Raw genomic sequence first — 25973 nt, forward strand, 5'->3', positions numbered from 1 at the left:
AGCACCATGTGTATACCAAGAGAGATCATGTGTACCAGGTACATGTATGTACATTTACATGGTGTACATAGGAAGTTGTGAATTTGAACTTTCCATTGAGATTCATACCAAAGATATTGTAGCTTCCACTATTAATATTGATGGGTTTTTCCAAACCTGTCTTGAAAATATTTTATTGGAAGGTGGGAAGCTGCTCTTGATGTTAATCCTTTTTTGAAGATTTTAAAATCAGAATGTTTTAATACATTTTGTGTAAAGTGGAGAATAGGTACTACTACTACATTGTAGCTTGCGCAGATAATCTGGACATTTTCTGTTATGGGGGTGGTTCCCATTTACATGTACATGTATGTGTATATGTAGTATATAAAAACATGTGGCCAGAATCTAAACTTGATAATACTGGACAAAGATGAGTAGAGTGGATATTTATGACCTCTTCTTCAGATCTTGGCTACATTTATATTCAAAACTTGTTGTCATTCTGAGCATGCAGAGGCCACTAATAAATTTGATTTATGATATTTGGAGATGTCTCGGTGATGCAGGCATCGAGTCTCAATTGTCGCAGGCATTGAAGTCTCAATTGTCATTCAGAATTCATTATACCATTAGTTGTGAATAGCATGAATATTGCTCTGCCTATACAATGGCATGTATCCTCATTGTTCAATATGTGTGCATATATTCTGTACAAAATCGTTCAGAATTTGATAAAGTAATATTATATAAGGTTTTATAATTATTTAAGGGTATGCTCACTCTTGATTAACTAAATATGATTAAGAGCAAAAATATATAAATTATTAAATAATAATAGCAACAGCAATAATGAAGATGATGATGAGTATTATAATAAACCAATACAGTATTATTTGTGAATTATAATTCAACCATGAGATCTTCACAATTGAGTGCATCTTCTTATACTTTCAACACCATGTTGCATTACATTTGCCTTTAGAATAAGGAGAAGTTTTGGAGACATACCGGTACTTTCAAAGGGTATGTTATGAGTGAGTGCACAGCTGAACTTTGAAATAATTCAACCAGCGGTATTTAGAATCTCTGAAGCATGCTTAGATGGGAAGAGACTTCTTCTTTAATATTCTTTCTGCCTGAATACTCACTTTGAAATGTATTTGTTACAGCTTCCTGGTATTTCATTGCTATAAAGATTTTCTTAATTTTGTTTAATTGCTAGTGTTGCATTTTACCGCCAAACCTGTGTACAGAACATGAACAAATATTGAAAGTAGAAAAGGCTGTTGGTACACGTACAGTGTAGGTCCTATTGTTGGTGGCAGATGTATAAAGATTAGAAGAGACCTAATCAGCTAATTTCACTTTACAGCTTTTGTTTATTTTGTTTATTCCATTCAATGAGACAACTGTCGTCTATAATTCAATATAATGTATACCAGACTAATGGGCTTTCATGTTTTATACCATTTTCAGGTTTCTAAATTGTTATCCTTGCAACTGATTATATTTACTTTTATACTTGTTAGGCCTACTGTGTGTGTTTATTATTTGATAATGAAGTCCAGTTCAAGCTTGAGTTCAAGATTATTTTATTGTAACCATGATTTCTGATGAAAGGAATTTGAATAATATGAAATGCAGGCTAACTCTGGCTATCATCACTCCATATACATGCACTATGAAGGGGTTTCACACAGATTTGTGCATTACTCTTCATTCTTCAAAGAACTTTAAACTAAAATGTTTTCTGTCTCAAAAAGCTTTTTCACCACACATTTGATACATAGCAGCTAGACTTGTTAGTATCTTGCTTCATGTGTATATCAACTGAGAAGTCAGACAAAACAGTATTTTGTGGCTCGCCAAACAGATAGGGCTAAATGGGCTTAAACTTTACTGACAATCGAAAGTGGAAATGGTAGTGATCGGATGATGCATGTGTTTATACATGACATGGTTTCCCTGTTATGACATCCACCTGGCTAACTTCTATCCTTTCCTTTTCTTATGGAACCGGACTGGAATCAGCTTGGAATGTCACTGCCTGCAATACATCATCTAAAATGAACTTTGACAGTGTTTTTGAGCTCTGAACAGGCAGGATGTTTTCTTCTAGATGGCATGTTGATGTGGAAAGAGTGCAAAGTTAAGAAAAGGGTAGAGGGAGAGATAGAGAGAGAGAGATGGGTGTGGGACTGAGTGGGAGGGGATATAGGAAGTACATGTACATGTATTTTACAATGCACATATTTCTGATTCAATGAGAGAAGTTCCTTCATAAGTTCATATATTTGATATTTAGGATTTAATTTTGATTAAAGACTTTAGGAACTTAAAGTAATATTAGTTAAGAGGATTGCAGAATATAAGCTCGGCATGAAGCATTGTAAATTTTCTTCTTCTTCTTCAGTTTCATCTTCTTCTTCTTCTTTTGAGCGGCTACTAACATAAGGGTTTCTCAGTCATTTTGTAGAGATCCTCTGACAACCATTTTCTATTGTATAGCAGCATTCTACTTCTAAACTATCTATCATCAGTTTGGTCGCAGATATTTTATTCAGGTGTTAACACTATCTGTGTCTGTTATAATCAAGACACAATTTGTGAACTAAGATTTCTTTTTCCACATGGTTCATCCAACCGGGGCACAATGCAAAACTCGATCTCTAAATCATTCTTCATATTTCTCTTTTCCTCCAGGTTTGATTACCAAGTGCTCCTGCATAACTCTACGTTCTGTCTGGTACCGCGAGGGCGCCGCCTTGGCTCGTTCCGTTTCTTAGAGTCTCTGCAGGCTGCTTGTATTCCTATGCTGCTAAGCAATGGTTGGGAGCTACCATTCTCAGAGGTTATAGACTGGAGTAAAGCTGTCGTCTTCGGAGATGAGAGACTTCTATTACAAGTATGTATATGTATCTTTAATGTATAGCGCATGATGATAAGAATATGATTCTCCATGTGTTTTTTCGGAAGTGGTTTATATAAACATATAAAGAAAAGTACAACACTACTACAAGAAAAGAAAGGTCTTCAAGGCTTTCTTAATTTTTCAAGTTCTTTAGTCATCACCATTTTCATTTTCATTTATAAATAATATGGCTTTTGAATACCGGTAAGTATATTTTTTCAGTTTTCCCTGGATCATGATATCATGAATTAATCAATATTCGCACACTATGCCAAGTTTTGTTCATGTTCTGTTGTTTTTTTAACAAGGGAAATTACCGGTAGTAATGTTATATGTGGGATGTAAGCCGTACTCGTAATAAAAACAAATTAATAGCAGTACCCCTTTTGGTTCTATGAATGCTAAAGAGGAATTTACTTTTGTTGTTCTCCAGGTTCCGTCCATTGTAAGGTCTATCACTGCCGAGCAGATCCTGTTGCTAAGGCAACAGACTCAGTTCCTGTGGAACAGCTACTTCTCCTCCACCGAAAAGATAGTTCATACTACATTAGAGGTGAGTTCCTCCCCTCTCATTCACAACATGGACCTATATTTGATAAATGTTGAATGTAGTTGAATTGATCTTGACTGATTTCATTTAGGGGCTTTAGTTCTATTTTAGGATAAAGTTGGCCCTTTCACCATTTTGGGCAAGTGTCCTAAAAAAATAAGAGTAACTTGGAAAGATACTTTCAATCCTGTAGTATAGTTTGACAACGCATGGGTTTGCTTTGAAAATGTCAATATTTATGAATTCATTACTATTTACATATTGCAACTGGATTACATTTCCTTTTCAATCCCCATAGTCCCAATCATAACAATCTGTGTTTGTGAATGCCATGCACAGGGCATTTCCTACATTCTCCTTACAACAAAAGTGGTTTTTAACCCAGCAATGCACTGCAGGAAGTAAAGACACATATTGACCTTGCAAAGAGTAGCTGCATAGTTGAGTGTAAGTGATCGTGTTTGACCTTTGACCTCGCTCCCATTCTTTGTCTTGGGGAGGGGTGTATGATCAGCATTGAGATGGGGTATAGGGGGCAGGCTCGTGAAATGTTAGTCCAGAATCTGGCCGGTTCTTTATATTATATTCACTACAATTGATTCAAGCCGCCGAAGATGGCTTTATCAATGAACTCATATATACGCTCACCAGCCAAGCCTAAGCACCGTCCACTAAGAATTCAAATTTCCTGACCAGATTAAAGAATATTCAGTAAGAGGAAAAAATCCCTCATTTGATTTTTGAAGATTTTTCGACAAATGCTAGGATATGAAAGCTAGGATAAAATTTGTCATAGGTTTGAGTGTCGTGGTGTCAATCATTTTACCAATGGCATCCAAAGACATATATTAATTTTGATTGTCAACTTGTGCTAGTGTGATCGGAAGTCGTCCAAATTTAGAAAGAAATGCAAGTTACGGCATTTTCAATAATGGCACCACTTTCTGCTTAGGCGAATCCAAGGCGAGTAAATCGGCCACGGTCCCCCTCTGAGAGAGAGAGAGAAAAAAAAAATGAAAATAACGAAATAAATAAACAAAATCTAAGGGTAAAACATTAATCTGCGAACCCCTCCTTTTCAGAACCACAGGAGGGCCAGTGTGATTCCCGTGCAGGAAAAATTTAGAAATGAAAATGGAAAATTCATTCCTAACTCTCACCCCTTCGCAGCAATACACTAACCTTCCAGAGTTATGAATCTTCTTTCATTTAAAGAATTAAATGAACGCAATGGTGTGAGAGGGTTTGAGTGTTCATACTTTTTTTTCCCTCAGAAAAATGCACCGTTTTATTTTTATGCCTCCGCCACCGAAGGTGGTGCCGGAGGCATCATGTTTTCGGGTTGTCCGTCCGTACGTCCGTCCGTCCGTACGTCCGTCCGTCCGTCCGTCCGTCCGTCCGTCCGTCCGTCCGTCCCGTTTGACCGTTATCACAATATCTCAAGAACCATTTAAGATTTAAACTTAAGACTCAGGAATAGTATTTATCACCATAGGAAGACGATCTGATTAGATTTTGGAGTACGTAGGTCAAAGGTCACAGGTCACAGAGGTCAACTTATGAAATTCCTTGTATTGAGTTTGTTAGCGCGATATCTCAAGAACCATTTGAGATTTAAACTTCAAACTTAAGGATAGTATGTATCACCATAGGAAGACGATCTGATTAGATTTTGGAGCACGTATGTCAAAGGTCAAGGGTCACAGAGGTCAACTTATGAAATTCCATACATTGAGATTGTTATCATGATATCTCAAGAACCACTGGAGATTTAAACTTCAAACTTAGTGATAGTGTGTATCACTATAGGAAAACAATCTGATTAGATTTTGGAGCACGTATGTCAAAGGTCAAGGGTCACAGAGGTCAACTTATGAAATTCCATACATTGAGATTGTTATCATGATATCTCAAGAACCACTGGAGATTTAAACTTCAAACTTAGTGATAGTGTGTATCACTATAGGAAAACAATCTGATTAGATTTTGGAGCACGTAGGTCAAAGGTCAAAGGCCACAGCGCACATTATGAATGCAAAAACAGCTTGTGATCGCGTTATCTCAAGAACCGATTGATGGATTCATGCCAAAATTAGGTCATGTTTGTTACTTGCAGAGCCAATGAACTGAGTAGATTCTTGGTTCATAAGGTCAAAGGTCAAAGGTCATGGGCCCATTATGTATGCAAAAATAGCTTGTGAACGCATTCTCATTAGAACTGACAGATGGATTACTATTTAACTCAGAACATCTTGCAGAGCCAATGAACTGAGTAGATTTTATGGTCATGAGGTCAAAGATCTAAGGGTCATATATGTATATGAGAAATTGCTTGTAATCACTATATTCTGAGAACCTGTCAATGGATTACCATTGAACGTGAATTCAATTTTTTTTTTCTCTTTTGGTTTGTAAAATTGCTCTGTAACGGAGGCATCATTTTCGACTGCGTGCAGTCGAATTCCATCTAGTTATAAGTTATGTTCCTGTATGGTATTTAGATTATTTTCTACCTCTCATTGGTTTAATATTTCCCTTGAGGAGGAAAAGATTTCACAGCAGCTTAGTATTGCTGGCATCTTTCAATTTATCTTCTAAAATCAAATATCTTGCACAAAAACCTGTATCTGACCTTTTATTCAGAGACTGGTAATGCCTGCCCTGTTCACCCATATCAAATAAAGGAACGATAAAATCAGACTTGTTCTTAAAAAAGCTGCAGTTTTATATGCCATTAGTCCTAAAACTACTTTACTAGGCTTCTTTTGAACAATAGTCATGACCATACTTGCCATACACCCCTGGATGATGTGATTTCAATGGTCAAGCGATCGGTCAAGCGAACAGTCAATAACAGCGTGTCCACACACAAAACAATTTATCCCGAAACTCTATAACGAAACGTCGTATAAAGAATCATAGTATAAATTTCAAAGTGTCCACACACAAGAAACGTCATATAAATAATCATCGTATAAATTCAAGGATGTCCATAAACAGCAGAAAGTAATCCTGAAACTCTACAGTCTGGTCTCCTTTCGCTCGAGGTCACGTTAAGCCCCGCCCAGTTAGTTACACTAGTTACACTCCCCCTGTCCACACACAACATTTTCTGTGATTAGGCGTGATTCTTTATTGAGTTTCAGTTCGAAACGATGCCCAAACCTGCGTTTCGTTAGACTAGTTTCGTTATACGATGTATCGTTAGTGAGCGTTCACACACACAATTTCATCGTAAAACTATCGCGAAACAGTATCACTATCGCGAAACGGTATAGCTAATCAAAATGTTGTGTGTGGACAGGGGGGTAAGTTATGCATGAATTACAGGAAAGTAAAGGTCTCTCCAAACCCACAACCTGATATATTATTACCCACCATACTGCACATATACGATATTACCCACCTTTACCATACTGCACATATATGATATTACCCACCTTTACCATACTGCACATATGATATTACCCACCTTTATTATACTGTTCATATTGGATTTGGATTGTTTGTTCTCAATATGCTTGTAAATTTTGTATTTATGTTGTAGGGCCTCCACGGAAAACAGTATTTAACTACTGATGGAGCCACCCTACTAAAAAAGACTAATAAATAAATAAATAAATAAATCTGATATTACCCACCTTTATTATACTGTACATATGATATTACCCACCTTTATCATACATGTATCTCAGTTTGTTATATTCCGTATGGGTGTAGAAGCTAAGCCCCATGATGTCATCTTATATTCTATAAGAGAAAGTCTTAATTTGCACCTTTAGGACATGTAGCCTGGGAGGATTACTGAATTGAGGCAGACATAATGTAGAGTGTGAACTAGTTTATCATTCATGGGTCCTTTAACTTTTCAAGCCTTGTGTCATCTTGACTCTATAACACTAAGTTGATTCATGTAGAAAACTATATAGCAACCTAGTAGAACACATATACACTGTTTATTGCTTAAAAATCTGGAGCATGATATTGCTAAGATTCATGTTGAGCCACATAATTGTTTACAAGATTATGATGCAAGTTTATTTGAGAGAAGGAGATGGACTTATAGATATACAGAGAGATGGACAGAGGGGTAAACAAATAGATAGACAGAGAGATAAACAGATAGATATACTTACCCCGGGTCCACACACAATAAATTCATCCTATAACTATCTCGAAACGGTATAGTTATACCGTTTCAGGATAGTTATACAATGAAATTGTGTGTGTATACGCTTACTAACAATACGTTGTATAACGAAACGCGGGTTTGGGTATCGTTTCTAACTAGAAGAATCACAGAATGTGTTATGTACTGGTACTGGTCGAACTAGAACGGTATAACTGGGCAGAGCTTAACGTGACCGCGCGTGAAAGGAGACCTGACCTCTCATTTCGGCTTCCGTTTCATGACTGCAGTAGCAAATTGCGCACCTATACAACATTTCTCTGTAGAGTTTCGGGATTACTTTCTTGTGTGTGTGGACGCCCTGGAATTTATACGATGATTCTTTAAGTACAACGTTTCTTTATAGTGTTTCAGGATTTTAAAAAATGTGTGTGTGGACACGCTGTAAGAGATAGACAGAGAGATACAATTAGATAGAGTAGCATCTTTCATAGGGGTCTTGGGAGGCATTTTTCATTGGCTATGAGAAAAAGTTAGAGACTTTTGGAAGAATAAATGAATAAACGTTTGGAGATTTGTCCAATATGAATTCAATAATTGAGTGTATACATGTATGAACAGCCTCCGGGCTCCATGAATGTAATTGAAGTGAACACGACAGAGAAATATGATTGAGTGATGTAAAGTAAGCCAGGGAGATACATGTAGGTCTGGTGACTCCTTGGAAAAGCCAATTGGGATTCATGAATAGCAAATTGTGCATGATATACTTTAACACGTAATCTCATGAATAGTAGAAGATGAAACGATGGAACTTTGAATACCGTAAGAAAATATGGATGGGAAGAAAGTGATGGACAGAGTGGTGAACATATGAATTCTTCATAATATAAGAAAGAATTAAATAAGTCTTGATGTTTCTTCTTTTCTTTGGACACTGGACATCTTTTTCTTCTCTTCGACTTTATTCCCCCCTTTTTCTTTATTCTTCCATTGTGCCTCCTTCCCATCACTTTCATTTGTTACTTATCTAATTTCTTAATTTCTCCTTTATCTTTACATTTTCTGTCTTCTGTCATATTTTCTTTGGAGGGGGCTGTCACTTTTCCTTTTTCTTGAGCACTCAGTTTCAAAAGCTTGTATCATTAAACATGATAAATAGAAACATCAGAGTGAAAAGATTTGGCTAAAAAGTCATCTCAAAGTTTTGTTTATATATGGATTGGTTTCAATCCCCTCCCCCTCTTACTTGGGCGTTACGTTATATTTTCAAGAAATGAGGAAAAAACACATTTTGGGGAAAGTGAAGAAAGCAGGCAATGACTCATGCAGGCAGCTAGGTGATATTGGTTGCCTAATTTGTGTATAGGAAAGACAATTTAGAGTCATGAAGAAAACTCATTTTGAATAGTGAACAGTGACGAGTCATCCTAATGGATAATACATGATGAATGATCTCATAACCTACCTCTACATGTAGCCTGCTGTAGCCCAGATCAGCGATGCAGCAAGTAGTGTTAGGTTAACCAGTCTCTAACTTTCTATGCATGTAGCTCTTTATTTCTTCTTTTAATTTGTTTACAAATCTTTGTTTTGTTTGTAATACAATTTTCTTTTCAAGATGAATTATTTCTTGCTATATTTACCCAAGAGTAGATGCATTCATTAACAATAATATGCCTTAGGACCTTATATCATGAGAGAAACAATGTGGTATGGATGTGTGTATAACCAGTTACTTTAATCATTACTTGGCCATTCATATGCCCAATCTTGATGAACAAAGTTTCATTGCTTATCTTATGTAGGTCCAAAGATATAATTTGATCCCACTGTTACTCAGCATTATTTGTGTTGTTGTTTGTTTTGGAAGCAGCAATAATTATTTTTTATCAATGTTTAGGTCAATTGGATTTGTATGCAATGTAATTACATCATCATTGTTGTAGTGAGCTTGATTATATGTATTTTATGGTAATTTGAGTCATTTTCTGCTAGTTCCAACGGATTACATGTGCATTGATTGACTGACAGATTGATTAAGGAAATTCTTATGAGAGGATGGTTATACAAATCCATTCGTAAAAATGTTGCATAGGCCCAAACAATCATTGGATAGTGAAGAGGGTGTGCATATGGAGTGTTGTATAAAGAAACTAATTTGGGAGGTCAGTTTACACCACATATTTAGTATTCAGAAAAATGTTGAAACTCTCTTTCACTTTATTATTTTCAGATAAGAAAAAAGAAACTCTTTTCTCAAATACATTTATAGTCTTATGATAAGTTAGGGTTGTCTGATAAACCTCAAACGTTGTCCTAATTTTTTTTTTGAAATACATCATATTTTTCTTTTGTTTAAAAAGTAATATGTGATAATCTGTAGGCACAAAACTTTTGTATTGTTTTAGTTGTATTTACTTTCGCATAGAGAGACACCCCAGTCTACTATGTATGTTATACATTCATCTTTATTAGTATTCATGTCATTTAAAATGTGTTACTCTAAGTTACTCTTTATTTCATCAATAGCAAACTACCTGTGGGCCAGAGTTGTCCTTCAGAGCTTTACTTTATTTCACGATATTCTTTTGTTCTCATTACATACATGTACATTGTATAAGCCAAATAAATAACAAATTCACTACTTCTATGACAATGTCATATACGCAGACATGAAAGGGCCTGGTATGCACTGTGGTACATTCATGTTGCAGGGATACCAGAGTTCGCTATAAAATGTTGGCAGTGTGTGGTTGGTTTATAGAGCCATCATCTTTAACCAGGGTATGACTTTGATTCAAGTCTTAAGTTTGAATCCAAGAAGCAAAAAGGATAAAGGGAAAATTGATTGGAAACAGCTGTGCTCACCACTAGTTCATATTCATTATTAAAGTATAGAGCATGTACATGTACTCCTGATACTGTGTGCTCATTTTAATTCAGTGGGAAGGAAAAATCCTTCTAGATACCTCAATTTAGCTATTTCTCAAATGAATTTGAGTCTGAAAATTTGATTAGGATCAATTGCTATCACAGGTTGTGAGTATGAAAAAACCATTGCAGTAATACCTGTGTCTTTGGCCTAGAGGTTTTATGGCAACATGGCACATACTGGGTCATGTGTATCCCCGCTTTGCTTTCTACGTTCTCTCCTCCCTCCATCATAGAGGCTTACCTCAAAGACGGCTCTTTATAGAAAGAGCTCTACAAACCCATGACCTTTGAGCAGTATGTTGCTCTGTTACCAACGAAACTCCCCACATTTAGTGAGTGATTCTTTCCCCACCTTGGTCTTGGTCATGCCCATAGAGGAAGCCTGCTTATAGTGATTACTTCTGGGAGTATCGAAAGTGCTAAAAACAGGCACATTCTGTAGTACAGCGTAATCCAGCATGTCAAAAAGGGTTTAAATGATTGGTTATTTAAAAACCATGTTCTGATTTACTACTGATGCTTCTTCCATTGCTCGTACTAGTACTCTGTATACATTCACCACTAATTCTATTACTTGTCTTTTAATATCATGAAACTGAATAACAAATTCACTATTTTACTTTCGAGAAATTGATACACTTGTAATTGATAAATTATATAAACAGGAAAACAGTTATTAGGCTAATCTAACAAAGATTTCACAATTTACTGTTTCATGAAGTGAGTGGATGGCTACAGTGAGCAAAGTATGTCATTGCTAAATGGTTAAGAATTTTCAGGAACAAAAGTCCAAATAGCCTCATATAAATGTCTTTAGTTAATGAATGTTTCTATTTCCTTTTTTCCCTTTCCTCTAACATAGATTATCAAGGAGAGGGTAGAGAAACACCTTGCTCGTCAGGACTACATCTGGAACCACCATCCAGGAGCATTGTCTATCTTCAGCGAGTATTCGTCCAGCCTCCAATCATTCCCTTTCTACACCCTGGCAATAGGGGCTCAACCATCCAACAAGTTTTCTGCTCTAGTCTTAGTGCAGACCCCACCTATCTCCATATCAGCTCCACTCATGAAACTTCTTGTCAATGTAGGCAAGTCTGCATATGCTCATCAGGTATATATCTTCTTCTTCTTCTTCTTCTTCTTCAAGATAATCTACCTCCTTCAATACTGAAAATTCTTGCAGATGCCGTATACTCGGCCTGATCGGGGTGTGCAGGTGGACCATTACACCGGGGTTTCCCCCTACTCTTATACGAATAGTGCAATGGGTTCTTAACGTGCAAGGGTGGTGACTCTCCTGTACACGGGGCCTCCATTTAACGTCCTGTCCGAGGGACAGAGTGTTTTCCACTTGACATAACCTGTGTATATGACCAAGGGAAGGGGCACGTTAACACATCAACGTAGACTTCAGTCATCCGCCTTGGTTCGACAGGCAGACGCTTTACCGACTGAGCCAACTCGCCTCCATAAGCACCATTCAATGCAACGACCAGAAGTTTCAATAGGATCACCTCACACTTCCGTATACTGATGCTGATGCTGATAAAATCCATTGCTTTCTTCTTTAATATCACAATTAGTTCACTTTCATTGTCAACCTCTCTTGGCATATGACCACTATTCAATGTCATTAATGGTAATGGTAATGCAAACTCGTGGTACAAGTTGGAGGAGTTGAGAACTTTGAGTACAGCCCCTTAAGAGTTGGCTCTGAAATGTTTTTAAGATTATCGCTTTAGTATTCAAATTTTTGATTATTTTATTGGATATAGCTGCTGCAAGTATACATTACTCATCACATAAATATGTTTCAAGGTAAAGTGTAATTGGGAGAACGATAAAGAGGAAAATCGGCCCCCATTTGTTTGAATTAAAGTCTGCTTGAAGAAAATGGTTATTGCTTCGGTCTTGAACCATCTAAATATACCAAGAAAGAAACATATTGTTATCATTACCCATGGTGTTGATCAATGCTGTGAGTTAAACACACTGTCCTTTCTCTTCTCTTTTTTGTTGTTGTAGATTGTTGTGTTATGGCAGGTAGATAGACCCCTCCCACCGAAGTCCAGATGGCCCAAGCTTCAAGTCCCTCTCATAGTCATTGAGACTGATCTCAAGGTAAGGTCCTCAATTAAAACGTCTCCATCATGGAAAGTGGATTGTTCTAAATCAAGTCATCTTTGCACAACGATGTAACAGTTACCAGAGCCCTGTTGCACAAAACTTACCATTAATGGTAACTGCCATGTTAACAAGGCTTAACAGCCAATCAAAATCAAGGTTTCCATGGTAGTTACCATTGATGGCAAAGTTACCATCAATGGTAAGTTTTGTGCAACGGGCCCAGGTGTATTATAATTTAAAGGTTTATTATGTGAAAACAATGTTCACTATTATATTAAATGTTGGTATTGGTCAAGATGAATAGACCGAGAATCACAGTATCGGATATAGTTCTAATGGTGATTGTAATGATGGTGGTGAGCATAGGTGTAATAGTAAAGTATTGTTGGTGGACATGGCATGGTGATGGTGGTATAAGGGAGGGATAAGTTAGTGTTGATTGTTGAAGTGGTGCTAGTAATTGGAGATGGTGGTGAAGTGATGGACGAGGTTGTGGTGGTGATCTGGGTAGGTTTTTTTTTCAAAGGTACTTTCCATAGTGATTTTGGTAGTAGAGTAATGGTTGAGGTTGTGGGTGTGATGTAGAAATGAGGTGGTGATGATGGTAATATTTTGCAAGGAATAGTCAGTTCTGTCAGTGATGATGGTGTCACCATGTAGATAGTATGCTGAATGTGATGAATACACAAGAAATGATTACTATGATATAAGAAACAGAAGGGATAGCATGAGGAAATTGATTTTGTACCGAACAGTTTGTACATTTTATTTGTGAATTTTGTGAAAATAAACTTGTGTTTGTGTTTCCTTTCAGTCCCTGAGCAGTCGATTCTCACCTAACTCTGTGATTGAGATGGATGCTATTCTGAGTTTGGATGAAGATGCTCAACTAACTACAGATGAGGTTAGTATTCATTGGAAGATACTTTGATGAGGGAGGTCAAAAGACAGTGGTATGGTAGTCACAGGATTCCAGGTTCATGGACAAGCCTTGCAACCTTTGTATTCTATGTGATATGCATGTATGCTAGGATGTGCTCTAATGGATTGGAGAAACAAATCATTTTTTATGCTTTTATTTTGTATGATATATATATAATGTAAAGAATTTTTTTCTTTGTTTCTCTGTTTGACTTTCAGGTTGACTTTGCTTTCTCAGTATGGCAGACTTTTCCAAGCAGATTAGTAGGTTACCCTGCTAGAAACCATTACTGGGACCAAGCTAAAGGTCACTGGGGGTACTCATCAAAGTGGACCAATGAGTACTCTATGGTACTCTCTGGAGCAGCATTTTATCATAGGTAGGCTCTCTCTCTCTCTCTCTCTCTCTCACATCTCTCTCTGCCTCTGCCCCCCCCCCCTCTCTCCCTCTCCATCCCTCTGTGTCTCTCCTTCCCTCCCTCCCACCCGTTTTCTCTACCTCTCCCATTTCTCTCCCTCCACACCCTCTCTCTCTCTCTCTCTATCTCTAAGTCTCTAACCCTCAGTTTCATATCAAGAGGAACTGAAACTGGAAGAAACCAGTAAAATATATGCTACTTCAACAATCTCTCCAAATGTCGATTATTTTTATCAGAGTTTTGTCTTCCTGGTTCATAAACTATCCCATATAACATACATGTCATATTTCACACAAGAATGATTTCATCTTGCTGTTCAAATTAAGTCTAGATATTTCGGAAATGGAATTAATATCTACTTTCGGCAACATTTTTAAATAAAATAATTATGCATGATTGCGAGAGAAAAACATATTATTGAAAGTCCTTCAGTTCAGAGGAATCTCCTTGCTTTCAATACAGTAAAAGTTTTAACAAACCCATATTTTGTGTTTTGTTTCCATAGGTACTATCATTATCTGTTCACCCATGTACTGCCTTCACCGTTGCGTGTCCATGTGGATCGCACTAACAATTGTGATGATATCCTTATGAACTTCTTAGTAGCTAGTGTGACAAAGCTACCACCCATTAAGGTAACACAGCGTAAACAATACCGTGATACGATGTTAACACCATCAACATCAGCACTGGCGGCTCGCTGGCTCAGCGCAGAACATTTCCAGCAGCGTCAGGAGTGCCTCAATCTATTCTCCAGTGTTATGGGCACCATGCCACTGGTTAGATCTCAAATGCGTCTCGATCCGGTCCTCTACAAAGATCCGGTCTCAAATATGAGAAAACGTTATCGAAAGATTGAGGTGGTGGACCCCAAACCAAGGACGTGATATTAAGCCCACCGTTCGTTGTTCAGTGAATCTCATGAAAATGGAAATGAAAGTACTAGAATGTTTTCATGGTGCAGAGTGTCCCATCATTGGATTACAAACATGTGGTTCATGTGCCAAACTATGGAGTGATCAAGAGTACTACTCATAATAAACCAACATGAATGTCTACTAATGGGACCAAGAAAGGTCAAGCTACTTTCTAATCTTCTTCCATGTCCAGCTTCTTCTTCTTCTCAATCGTGACGTATCATGTCCTTAAACCAATAAATACCTACAAGCAAAGTTTACAATCAATATGGAGAATCTCTTCTTGATATTGGTACCACTTCAGAACATCTCATTAGAAACTTCTTGATGTCGTAGTAGTGAGTCAGGATTAGTGGGCATGTCTCAACCAAGTACCACAACATGAGGCTCATAGATGTTCATCGCTAAGAATCCATCAATGCAAGCTGAGTACTGGTATAGACCAGCAAGATAGCCAGAGAGCATGGCAGCTTAGAGCAAGGCCCTATATGGGTGCTCCTACCGGCCCACATGATTAAGAGTATCAGCAGTGAGCAGGACCTCACCTTCCAGAGTAAACAGAGTTCTTATAAAGCATCCATTGTGAGAGTAATGGGGTAATACTTCACTAACATGTCATGCCAATATTTTTGTGTGTATGTGTTCAGCATTGGACAATTTTATGGATATGAGATCATTTCTTTAAGAGTTATGAAAAGTGGTCAGATATAAACTCATTCGAGCAGAGATATTTTTTTGAAAACCAGATGTAATCTATTCATGAGGTATTATTATGAAAATATTGAAAATATTGTGTGTGTTAAATTTTAAATGAAAGTCTTGCTTTTTGTATAAAAAACAGATAACATATGAGTGAAAGTGAGATTAGAGTTTCTATATTTTTCTTGGAATAAGAGAAGAAGTAGATTAGAGTTTTAGCTGGTTTTAGATGGTTTTAGCAGGGACATGGTGTTTACATGTATATATTGAGAGAGTGATGCAGAGAGAGAGAGAGAAAAAAAAAAGCCAGAGTGCTTGTTCTTGATGTGGTTCTCAAGATCCAAAGTTTTTTTCCTTAGTATACAAATTACATATAGCTCTGAGTGCATTTAATAAGTGTAATTATCTAGTAAATAAAATGTAGTATGGTAAAGGTATTACTAAAATAACACTCTCTCTCAACCAATGATATTACTCATATTCGTACCTATGTTTTATTATACATGTAATCAAAAGGAGCTTGATCTTTAACCAATCATTCAAACAGCATACTGGTAGTTTGACATACATGTAGTGATTTGATTATAACAAATAAAGTTCAGACTGAGCACTTTTCTGGTTTAAAGCATCTTGTAATGAAAACTATATCACAGAAACATGCAACATGCTCAATATAAACACCTCTTTTGTTTCTGCAAGATCCATTTAGCTGTACAAAATGTCAAATCTTGTTTCAACAGCAACTCTCATTTATGAACTTGTTCAATTACATGTATTTATAGTCACTGTTTTATGCTCATTTTCTTTGTTCTTTAGTTTATGTTGTTTTCTTACATTTATATGTGAGTCTGTCTAGTTTCTATTGTATAATTCATTTCAATTAACTAGACATGGTAGATTTCTGTGGCTGTTCATTTTACAACTCACTTGATTACCTAAAGAATCAATATTCTTTGTTCAAACTTGAAATTAATGCATGCGTTATGTAAACTTGAGGCCTCTTTTCTTTGAATAAGTATTATTAATTACTCTTCATGTGGGATTTAATTTAGTCGTAGTGAACTACTCCAGAAGACCAGGATTTTAATCTTTTATTATTCAATTTCTTTGTTTGGTACATTTTCATTATAAAAATTTAAAATTTTACAATTTTTAGCCTACACATGTAGGATGTCATCTTCCATCCAAACAAAAAATTTGAATCCGTATTTGGTATATTTCAGAAAAACAAGGCAAATTGCTATTTATTGATTTTTAGGAAATATTTGGTATAATTCTGTAAACCAAAACATTTTGTTGCACCTATTCAATTTCAAGCAAGACAGTTGTATCTAGACCTTAGTTCTCTGTAGTGCCTACATAGTGAGATCTTTTATAGAAACTAAAACATTTGGTTTTATCGGCTTTGATATGGAGATTAGAAAGTGCACAAAATTAATTTCATCCAGTTAATTTTTAGTATTTTGGTTGTGTAAATCACTTATAAATGGACATGCCATACAATGTACATAGAAATAATATTACAGCTACATTAATGAAGGGTAAGATAGGTAAGGTACTCCTAATACAAATTATTAATCATTTTGATTTTTTTTGTGAAATAAATAATATGAGTTTGTTACAAAGGGTATTGCTGGTAAGAATATGCAAGTGAATGTAATGTTTACAATGTGTGGGACCATGTGACGTATGTCAACAATGCTTGTATTTATGTTGCTACACTTAATCATCATATATTGTAGCTTGTCTTGCAGAATTATTTCACTGTGCATTCATTATATTAAGGTGCTAATCATAGATTGATCATTGCAATTTTTTCTAATTGAGCATTTGTTTTAGTGCTATAAATAGTTGCTATGCCTTCATGCAAACTTAGATACCCAAAGAGAAAGAAGTACAAACTATATGTGCATTTGTTTATTTATGAATGTAGGATGTGATATATTTGAATCATGTTTATTAAGATGATAAAAATATTTGTGTGGATGATTTGATTCCTTCACATATTTTAAATTGAGAATTGTTTCCGTTCATGTTTAAAGAATGTCCATTCATGTATTAATTTCCCCATTGAGTATTCTTGAAGACATATTTGAAATGATCTAACATTGGAGCTACAGTATTTAGATTGTAGTTATAGGGGTTGTGGTTCATGTAGTCCTTGTTGTATTATTATTTCTAAACAAAAGTTGTTACAAAAATGTTGTACTTGAAACAGTTCAGAGCTAATTTGCTCCCATGTTTCTCAGATGAAAATGTTTTTCTTCCCCTTTTTTCTGCTATGATAGTGTGTTAAACTCGGTCAGGATACAGGGTAAATGGTTTTTTGTAACTAAAATATATATGTATGGCACTTTTTATAGATATCTAGGGTGCATTTTTAACTTTGCTCAATTTATAATCTTCCAATTCAAAGTCCAAATATTTGTATTTTAACCGGATGACCAGTTTTTTATTGACATCAATTATTTCTGCACATATGTTTGTATGTATCCTACATTGATATATTTAATCCTTCTTTCCTTTTAAACTTTTTTGGATATTATAGTCTTTATAATAGAGTATTGAATAGGAGATCATGATTGATATAAAGCCATTACATATCTTCCTTACAGGGGGAATATAAGTACTTCAATATTTATCTAGGTTTAACTATGATGGGAGCTTGTATGTCAGGAGTTAATTCCTTATAGATACCAATTTACTCCATAGTTTTAGATATTACTTTAGTTCACAACCTTCTTACATGAATTGAAGAGTGATAATGAGGTCATGATGGAGATCTTGCATGCAGCATCCATTGCAGTTCCAAGATAACAGCCGAAATGACCACTTATTAAACTACCAACTTGATAAAACTTCATTATAAAAAAGCAAAATTGCTACTGATAACATACATGTAATACAAGAATTGTGTTACATTCCTGAGTAACAGACACCCTTGAAGCAAGGATTGATGCTTTATAAGGTACTATTCAACTCTTGAAAATACTGATTACATAATGGCAAGGATTGGTGCTTTATAAGCTTCTGTTTAAAGATAAAGTTGAGTTCTGGTCATGTGATTGCATTGTGAAAGAAACGGTGTGGAATCGATCAGAAAAGGTTGATCATCTAGCATATATGCATTGGTGTGTACTGCAAAATCATCAAAATGATAAGAAATTTGGCCCAGTCATGGTAAAGTTACAAGCACTGTACACAGAAAGATGTATACAGGACTACACGAACATGTCGCATAAATATCCGTCCCGATTTTTATGATACATGCTATATTTAGAATATTTAGGCATTTGAAGAGCCATGCTTTTCAGGGAACATTTATTATTTGATGTTCTTCCACACTTGCATAATACAATGATAACGCTCACAAATTATTTTCACCTCTTCCCAAAACTCAACCTTCTCTTTAACTCTTGAAAAAACAAGTTTTAAAAATTGTTAAAATGGTGATAAGAAGTAAGATTCTATGGAATTCCTCTGACTACACTCCTTTATAATGTAGCTATGATACACTGAATTACATGCTTTTTACACCACATGCATATTTTTTTTTAATGATGCCATAAGTGGTTTACTGCCAACAAGTGATTTAGAGTTGCACTAAAAAGAAACCTAAGAGCCAACAAATCATTTTTAGGTTTTATGAATATCTTATGGATTTACTTACCAACTACTGAATGTTTTTTGTTTATAATACAATTAGGGACCATATCAGCTACCAGCTATTAATAGGGTATGAAACTTAAAGGTAAAGACCAGTTTTGGAAACGCCCCAATTTCCAAAAATGAAATGGAAGCTCTTATTACCAATCATGTGAAAGAGTATGTTTTGACTAATACATGATGATAAAAAATGTGCCGGGAAACCGCCTACTAATTGATATATTTGGTAAATTAGTTTATCTATTGGTGTGTGAGAGATAAACGCATGTGTCGTGCACGTGTGCGTAGTCCCATATACATCTTTCTGTGTACAGTGCTTGTAACTTTACGAAGACTGGGTCAATTTTCTTATCATTTTGATGATTCCAGAACCTTGCAGTACACACCAATACTTATATGCTAGATGATCAACCTTTTCTGATCGATTCCACACCGTTTCTTTCACAATGCAATCGCATGACCATAACTGGTCTTTATCTTTAAGCTTTTAATAGTAAGGTAGCATTTATACATTCTATTGCCATTGGAGCCGTTACATGAATGGACCATATTAGATGTTCACAAGGCTTGGTAAGATTTGATGAATATGAGCTCAATAATTTACCGCTAGTAGTATCCTGACCACCGATCACTTGTTACCTCTTTGATACTTTGTACAACATGCTCCCACAACCATTGCTTTGCAGTTATTTGTCAAATCTAGTTACACTCCTATTTACAAACCTGGATTTAACAATATACCAATCCCAAACCTAATCCCAAACCTAATCCCAAACCTAATCCTATACATACATGTAGACACGCAACCACACCCCTATACTCTCTTTTGTTCTTATTATCACTCACTGATTTTGCTACTTTCATCACTTTATTTTGCTTTACCTGATAAATGCTTTCAATAGTTATCTAATAGATGGTGCTACTTCTTTATCACTTTTGTACAATGCATACCTTATTTATATACATGTAAGTTCTTGGGCTGCATTAATCCCCACCCTTCTTAATGAAAGTGTTTGTTTTTTTTACTTTTGTACTAATACGGTATTCATTTTATTCACTAGTTGAAGTAATCTTTTACAGATATTTAGGGGAAGGGGTATACAGATCTTACCATGAATTTGAACCAATCTGGCCATTGGAGAAGCATTTCATTTTAATGTCAATCATCCGCAAAATCTCTTTGACATAACGTATGAAGGCTATTTTTGCAAGTTTTGGCACATTTGTGAACACTGTGAGATTTAAATCAGGGCAAAATATGCTGGGTATACACAAGCTTGATAACGGGATGTGTCTTCTTTTGTTAGACTTTGAACAGTACGTCTATTGCAAACAGTTTAATTTGTTTTAATTACTTCATTTATTGATTCCTTGTCTAGCTTTGCATCATTTGAGCTGTCTAGTTGAATAGTGCCTTTAATGACATTACTTTTATCTCACTTGTTAATAGATGTATACATAACAACAAGAATCAATAATGGTGGCTTCTTGTATAGCACTCATGTTTGTATTATGCATTAATTGTATATTATAATTATAGTTGTAAACAAAGGTTGGATTAGTACATGTAGATGTTTATGATACATGCTAGTATATTTATATGTACAAAATGTATCAGGAAAGATTAGGTAACAGTCTAGTCTAGTAATACACTTTGGTGACATCTAGTCCCATCCTTGGTGTAATCCTATCTTATTGTCCAGTCCAGTTCCTGCTCTAGCCTTCTCTTTTGAATCCAGACTTCCTTTCTACCAGTTAAAAGGTTGGAAGTGAATCTGATTGCATGCTTATATTCTAAAAGGCCTTCTCTTTTGAATCCAGACTTCCTTTCTACCAGTTAAAAGGTTGGAAGTGAATCTGATTGCATGCTTATATTCTAAAAGGCTTTTGTTTGTACTGTGTTTCCTGCCTCTCATAAGTAATTTATCCTCTCTCCATTCTTCTTAAACAGGAAAGAAAAAATTATAAGTGTTACGTCACTGGATATAGCTATGCTGCAACTGCTGACATGTATATTAGACAACCAAGATACTTATTATCTCTTTTTGCCAAGAATTAAAGAAAAACTCATTTTGTTACTTGTTGAATTTAAAACCTTGTCTTAAAGCCAACAGTATTTGTAATGACATTACTAGGACATGTTTGTTTATGTTATACACTGGCAGATAAGGTACTTAATGTTGTTATATATTATCTCTGGAATACAAACTCTAGTCTCCTTGATGGGTTGGTTACCATGGTGATGATAGGATGTTGGCTCAGCTATCATGCTACTGCAGAGGTAAGGACAGTAAGGCTATTAACATACAAAGCCATTTTAATAAAGATATAAGAAGATCCTTTTTTTCCTTTTTTTGTTTGTTTTAATGTGATCAGAATATTTTTTGTGGATCACTAAAAATCACTCATATGTGTAATTCTTATTCTGAACATATTTGTTCATTTCTGAAGAAAAAAAGCCAATGCTCTCTGTATTACAATGAAGATCAATAGACATGTATGCCTTCCACTTAAGACAAGGTGCACACAATGTAAATGGTATTTAAAGAGAAAGTTTTATATTTTATTGATGAACAACTTAAACTGTCTCTCTTCAATGATATTCTTTGATTTTATAGTACCAATCGATCAATTTAAAGAGGTAAGATTTTAATCTGATTTTTATCTTGAGAATGAATAGGATTAGAGTGTTGACCCGGTAATATGAAAATTGACTTGGATTCAATTTTAAATTCAGCTCAATCTTACTTAATGCTACAATTGATCAAAAGAGATACAAATTTTGAGAAGATACAATCAATTGTAACTCTTTGATACAAACCCAGAATAATATATAATATACACAATAACACATAAACAGGTAGACAGGTTTGTGGATGTTTTCAGCAACATACCTCCTTAAATATACCATCACCCACTTTGAGCAAGCCCATTCAATCCTAAATTTTATCTTTCACATTTGAGTATTTTGTGGTTTTTCTAATCAACAAATGTCTTTTGATTTCTTTTTTAACCGTGCTTCAAAATCTGCAGTGTTGCATCATTTTTCCATCATCATGTTTGATAACAAATTGCCTCAGATTGGTTTTGTGATTTATTCAACTGTAAAAGCAGTTTAGCCTATTATTTGCATGGTTGAATTATTTTGCTTACTACCTCTTATCAAAATGATTATCATTATGTAAGAAGGGATTAATTTTGTATTGTAAAGTTGAAGAAGCAATCATGCGACTCCATGCCCCATTGTGAATTTATGATCTAAAGACTAAAGTATTAGCTTTTCCAAACAAAAAACGACCTACACTTTGGGATGCTTGATTTCTGTGTGTAGATGCATTCATCCATAATTTGTTTGTTTTTTCATATATATATATAGCAGTACATACAGAAGTGGCCCAAAAGACCATTGATATTAGGTTCATTGCTATACTTATTGTTTGCATTCCTCTGTACATCTTCCGCATTATGAAAATAATTTATTTATGTGTATTTTTGATTCACAATTTGTGGGATTACAACCATCAAATGCATTAATGATATGTAGGTGTTTGTTTTTAAGAATGTATTAACACACAAATGTGATATTTTTCTTTGTATGTGAGAGAGAGAGAGAGAGAGAGAAGAAGAAGAGAGTGTATTCTTACAAAGGTACTACAAGGGCATGATGGTGATTTATAAATAAAATAATGCTGAAAGGCATACGAAAGATGATAACCACTCTTTTGACATGGTCTGTGTTTGGTTTTGTTATCAAGAAAGGAAGTGATTAGATTCAGAGGTGACTTATAGCATGGAGAGACATGTGAAAGTCTAGAAAAGAGAGTGAAAATGTGTCCCGTAGAAGAAAAAGAGGAAAACAAAATGTAGGGAGAGAGAAAGATGACATTTTCAAGATTGCAATCAGGATTTTTTTAAAGATCTGTCAGATACATGATATTTCTTTTTTTTTTAAATGAACAGTGATAGTTGGAACATTAAGGTGTGCTATGGCCTAAACAACTAAGAATTGCCAGCAATAATTAATCTTTAAATTCTATAAGAAACATTCTTTCAACAGACGAGACAAGCCTCTCTCTCTCTCTCTCTCTCTCTATCAGCGTGTTTCTATTAGTTATACTGAACTTATCCAGTTAAAGAAAATAGCGTAAAATGCCAGGGAAGGGCAGTTTCTATCTACGCGCATTATCCGGATAAATACACTGCTCCAATTACGCGGGTTAAAATGCCATGAATAAAAATTCATCGAACTCTGGCTAAGGTCACCGCAAAGTATTGTGGGACTGCTAGGTCAACCTGGGATGTCGCGTGCGTCAGGGTAAAATATATTCCGGTTTCTCTCCGCTATGTGCACTCAATTGGAACGGCGTGCGTTTCTACTCGAGTTATCCGCTTAGCCTCCCTTGCATTATTTTGCCCGTGAACGCATCACAGCTTTCACGCCCTAATTTATCTCAGTCTTATCGGCCAGCCATTGACCAGATACTGAATGGCTTCTAATAGAAACACGCTGTATGTATGTCCCTTTGTCTCCCTCTTTCTCAAGTAAAAAAGCAATGTGACTGAAAGAGTGAGGGAAAAGGAGAACCTGAGCATAGATGTGTCCTGATACTGTAAGATAGACATGGAAGAAATCACCATACAGAAAAACTTTATAGATAAAAATTAACACATTTATTTTTTCAAGGTGATTTTTAAGTTTTACATAATACACTTTTGCAATTACAATTTATTTTTCTTTCATTACACAGTTGTATAATTTTGAATCATCTGACATATATGACAGCTTTACAATTCTGTTATAATACATATTCACAATCCTAAAGAACAAAAAATGACAGCTCAAAACCACAAAACAATCGATAGAAAATTCTACAATGGAGAAAATGCAAGATATCTACTTAATAAATAAAATGGTCATAGTGATTTTTTTGTTTTTGGAAAGGGCTGGCATCTGTATTATATCGTCCAGTCATGTTCTTAAACTGATACATAACCAGTGATTTTCCAGATATTTTAATGTAAAAGAAATGGAGATGAGGAAATAAAGTCAATTCCATTCAATTCAAATACAGTATTACTTAAAGCCTAAAATTTCTTAGAAACAGAACTTCCGATTTTCATAAACTTGGTATCAAAAGATAAACTTATGTTCCCCGGTAGAATTTTCTTCTGAACTGACTGATCTCTTCACTCTTCAGTTAAATCACTTGATGTTCAATTCAAAAGAAGAAAAATGTATTTTTTCTGCATGATTACAACTTATGTTTAGCCACTTCAGATAAGTGAGAATGAGATATAATTTATGAATACAATCACTCTTAATTTACACACTACACTTGACTGTTATATATACATCATAACTCACATGATATGTAAGAGGGAGCCCAGACTCTTCATAAATACAAAGCCATGCACACTAATATTCATTTTCCCCAAGGCACTTACCAAGAACATTTTCAAGTCTTGGTTAAATAAAGTGCCTGAAACATATTTATAAAAATATGTAGCTGACCAGACAGCTTTTAAATGTTAAACCAGGAAAAGGTAAATTTGTGTGCATGCCAAATGTGTTTTTTCTCAAGCATTTCACTGTTTTAATTTCTTTGCTTGAAAATGTTAATACTCTACAAAAGACTCATGGTAAGAGGTCCTCAGCCATGCAGCTTCAAGAATACACATACACACATATATATATATATACATATACATATACATATATATGTATATGTTATGTTACATGGCTTAACTGTATTTCAATGAAATCATAGGAAAGGTACCGTAAGAATAATCATGTATGAAATACCATATTTTCTGATACTGATTGTTCACATTACATGCATAATCCCACAAGGCTCATACAACTATCATTCATGTCTACCTCTTAACAGTATGTCTTTAAAATTCATTTAATTAGAACAATTTTTCTGAGATATGTACACATTTCCATTCATATACATATATATATATATATATAGATATATATATATATATATATATATATATATGGACCCACAACAATGGAACTTGAAGGGAGTTTTAAGTTAAAAAAATGGCTAGGTGATATTGATGAATCACGGTCCTAAGAAAAAGTCTTATGCATGGCAGACTATGAAAGAGATGTCACAGTACCGGTATATTGTCTCGCCTGCATAGCAAAAAGCGAGACATAGGCGCCACTTTTCCTGTGACAGCGACGGCGGCGACGGCGTCAACATCAAAAACTTAACCTAAGGTTAAGTTTTGAACTTAAGTTTTGAACTTTGACTATAGGGTAATCAAGTATCCCCAATCATGTGAGTAGAATTTCAGATCACAAAGTCAAGGTCAAAGGTCATTTCAGGTCAACAGACTTGGACTATGTGTAGCATCATCATCGAAAACTTAACCTAAGGTTAAGTTTTTGAATTTTTGATATAATTTTGTGGGTATAAGTTCTTAGTCAATGAAACTTGGACTATAGGGGTTATCAAGTCTCCCCAATCATGTGAGTAGAATTTCAGGTCACTAAGTTAAGGTCAAATGTCATTTAAGGTCAACAAACTGAGACTTTGTTGTGGCATATACATCAAGATTTTCAAAATGCTTCTTCTTCGTTATTTTTCAACCGATTTTGATTCTGATTGTTTCATATGATAGGGCTAGAAGGGGGATTTAAATCTTCTAATCGTGAAATTCATTATCTATGCTAATTTATGCAAATTTATTCTAAATC

The 25973-nt window shown here is 35.2% G+C and overlaps 1 protein-coding gene and 1 long non-coding RNA gene across 2 annotated transcripts in view; both read left to right on the forward strand.

Annotated features, from left to right (window-relative positions):
- LOC577995 (exostosin-1) overlaps positions 1 to 17615 on the forward strand; it is a 47385-nt gene extending 29770 nt beyond the window's left edge. The window contains exons 2-8 of the mRNA XM_778188.5: positions 2686 to 2887; positions 3327 to 3446; positions 11372 to 11623; positions 12538 to 12633; positions 13454 to 13543; positions 13780 to 13940; positions 14485 to 17615. Of these exons, the coding sequence (XP_783281.4) occupies positions 2686 to 2887; positions 3327 to 3446; positions 11372 to 11623; positions 12538 to 12633; positions 13454 to 13543; positions 13780 to 13940; positions 14485 to 14866 (1303 nt within the window). The 3' untranslated portion in view covers positions 14867 to 17615. The remainder of the gene's footprint in view (positions 1 to 2685; positions 2888 to 3326; positions 3447 to 11371; positions 11624 to 12537; positions 12634 to 13453; positions 13544 to 13779; positions 13941 to 14484) is intronic.
- Positions 17616 to 19648: 2033 nt separating this feature from the next.
- LOC105439706 lies at positions 19649 to 22975 on the forward strand. The gene is made up of 2 exons (XR_004062031.1): positions 19649 to 21023; positions 21106 to 22975. It is a non-coding gene; the product is annotated as an uncharacterized LOC105439706 (long non-coding RNA).
- Positions 22976 to 25973: the final 2998 nt, after the last annotated feature.

Source organism: Strongylocentrotus purpuratus, unplaced genomic scaffold (genome assembly GCF_000002235.5).
Source record: "Strongylocentrotus purpuratus isolate Spur 01 unplaced genomic scaffold, Spur_5.0 spur5_scaffold_7, whole genome shotgun sequence".
Taxonomy (NCBI): domain Eukaryota; kingdom Metazoa; phylum Echinodermata; class Echinoidea; order Camarodonta; family Strongylocentrotidae; genus Strongylocentrotus; species Strongylocentrotus purpuratus.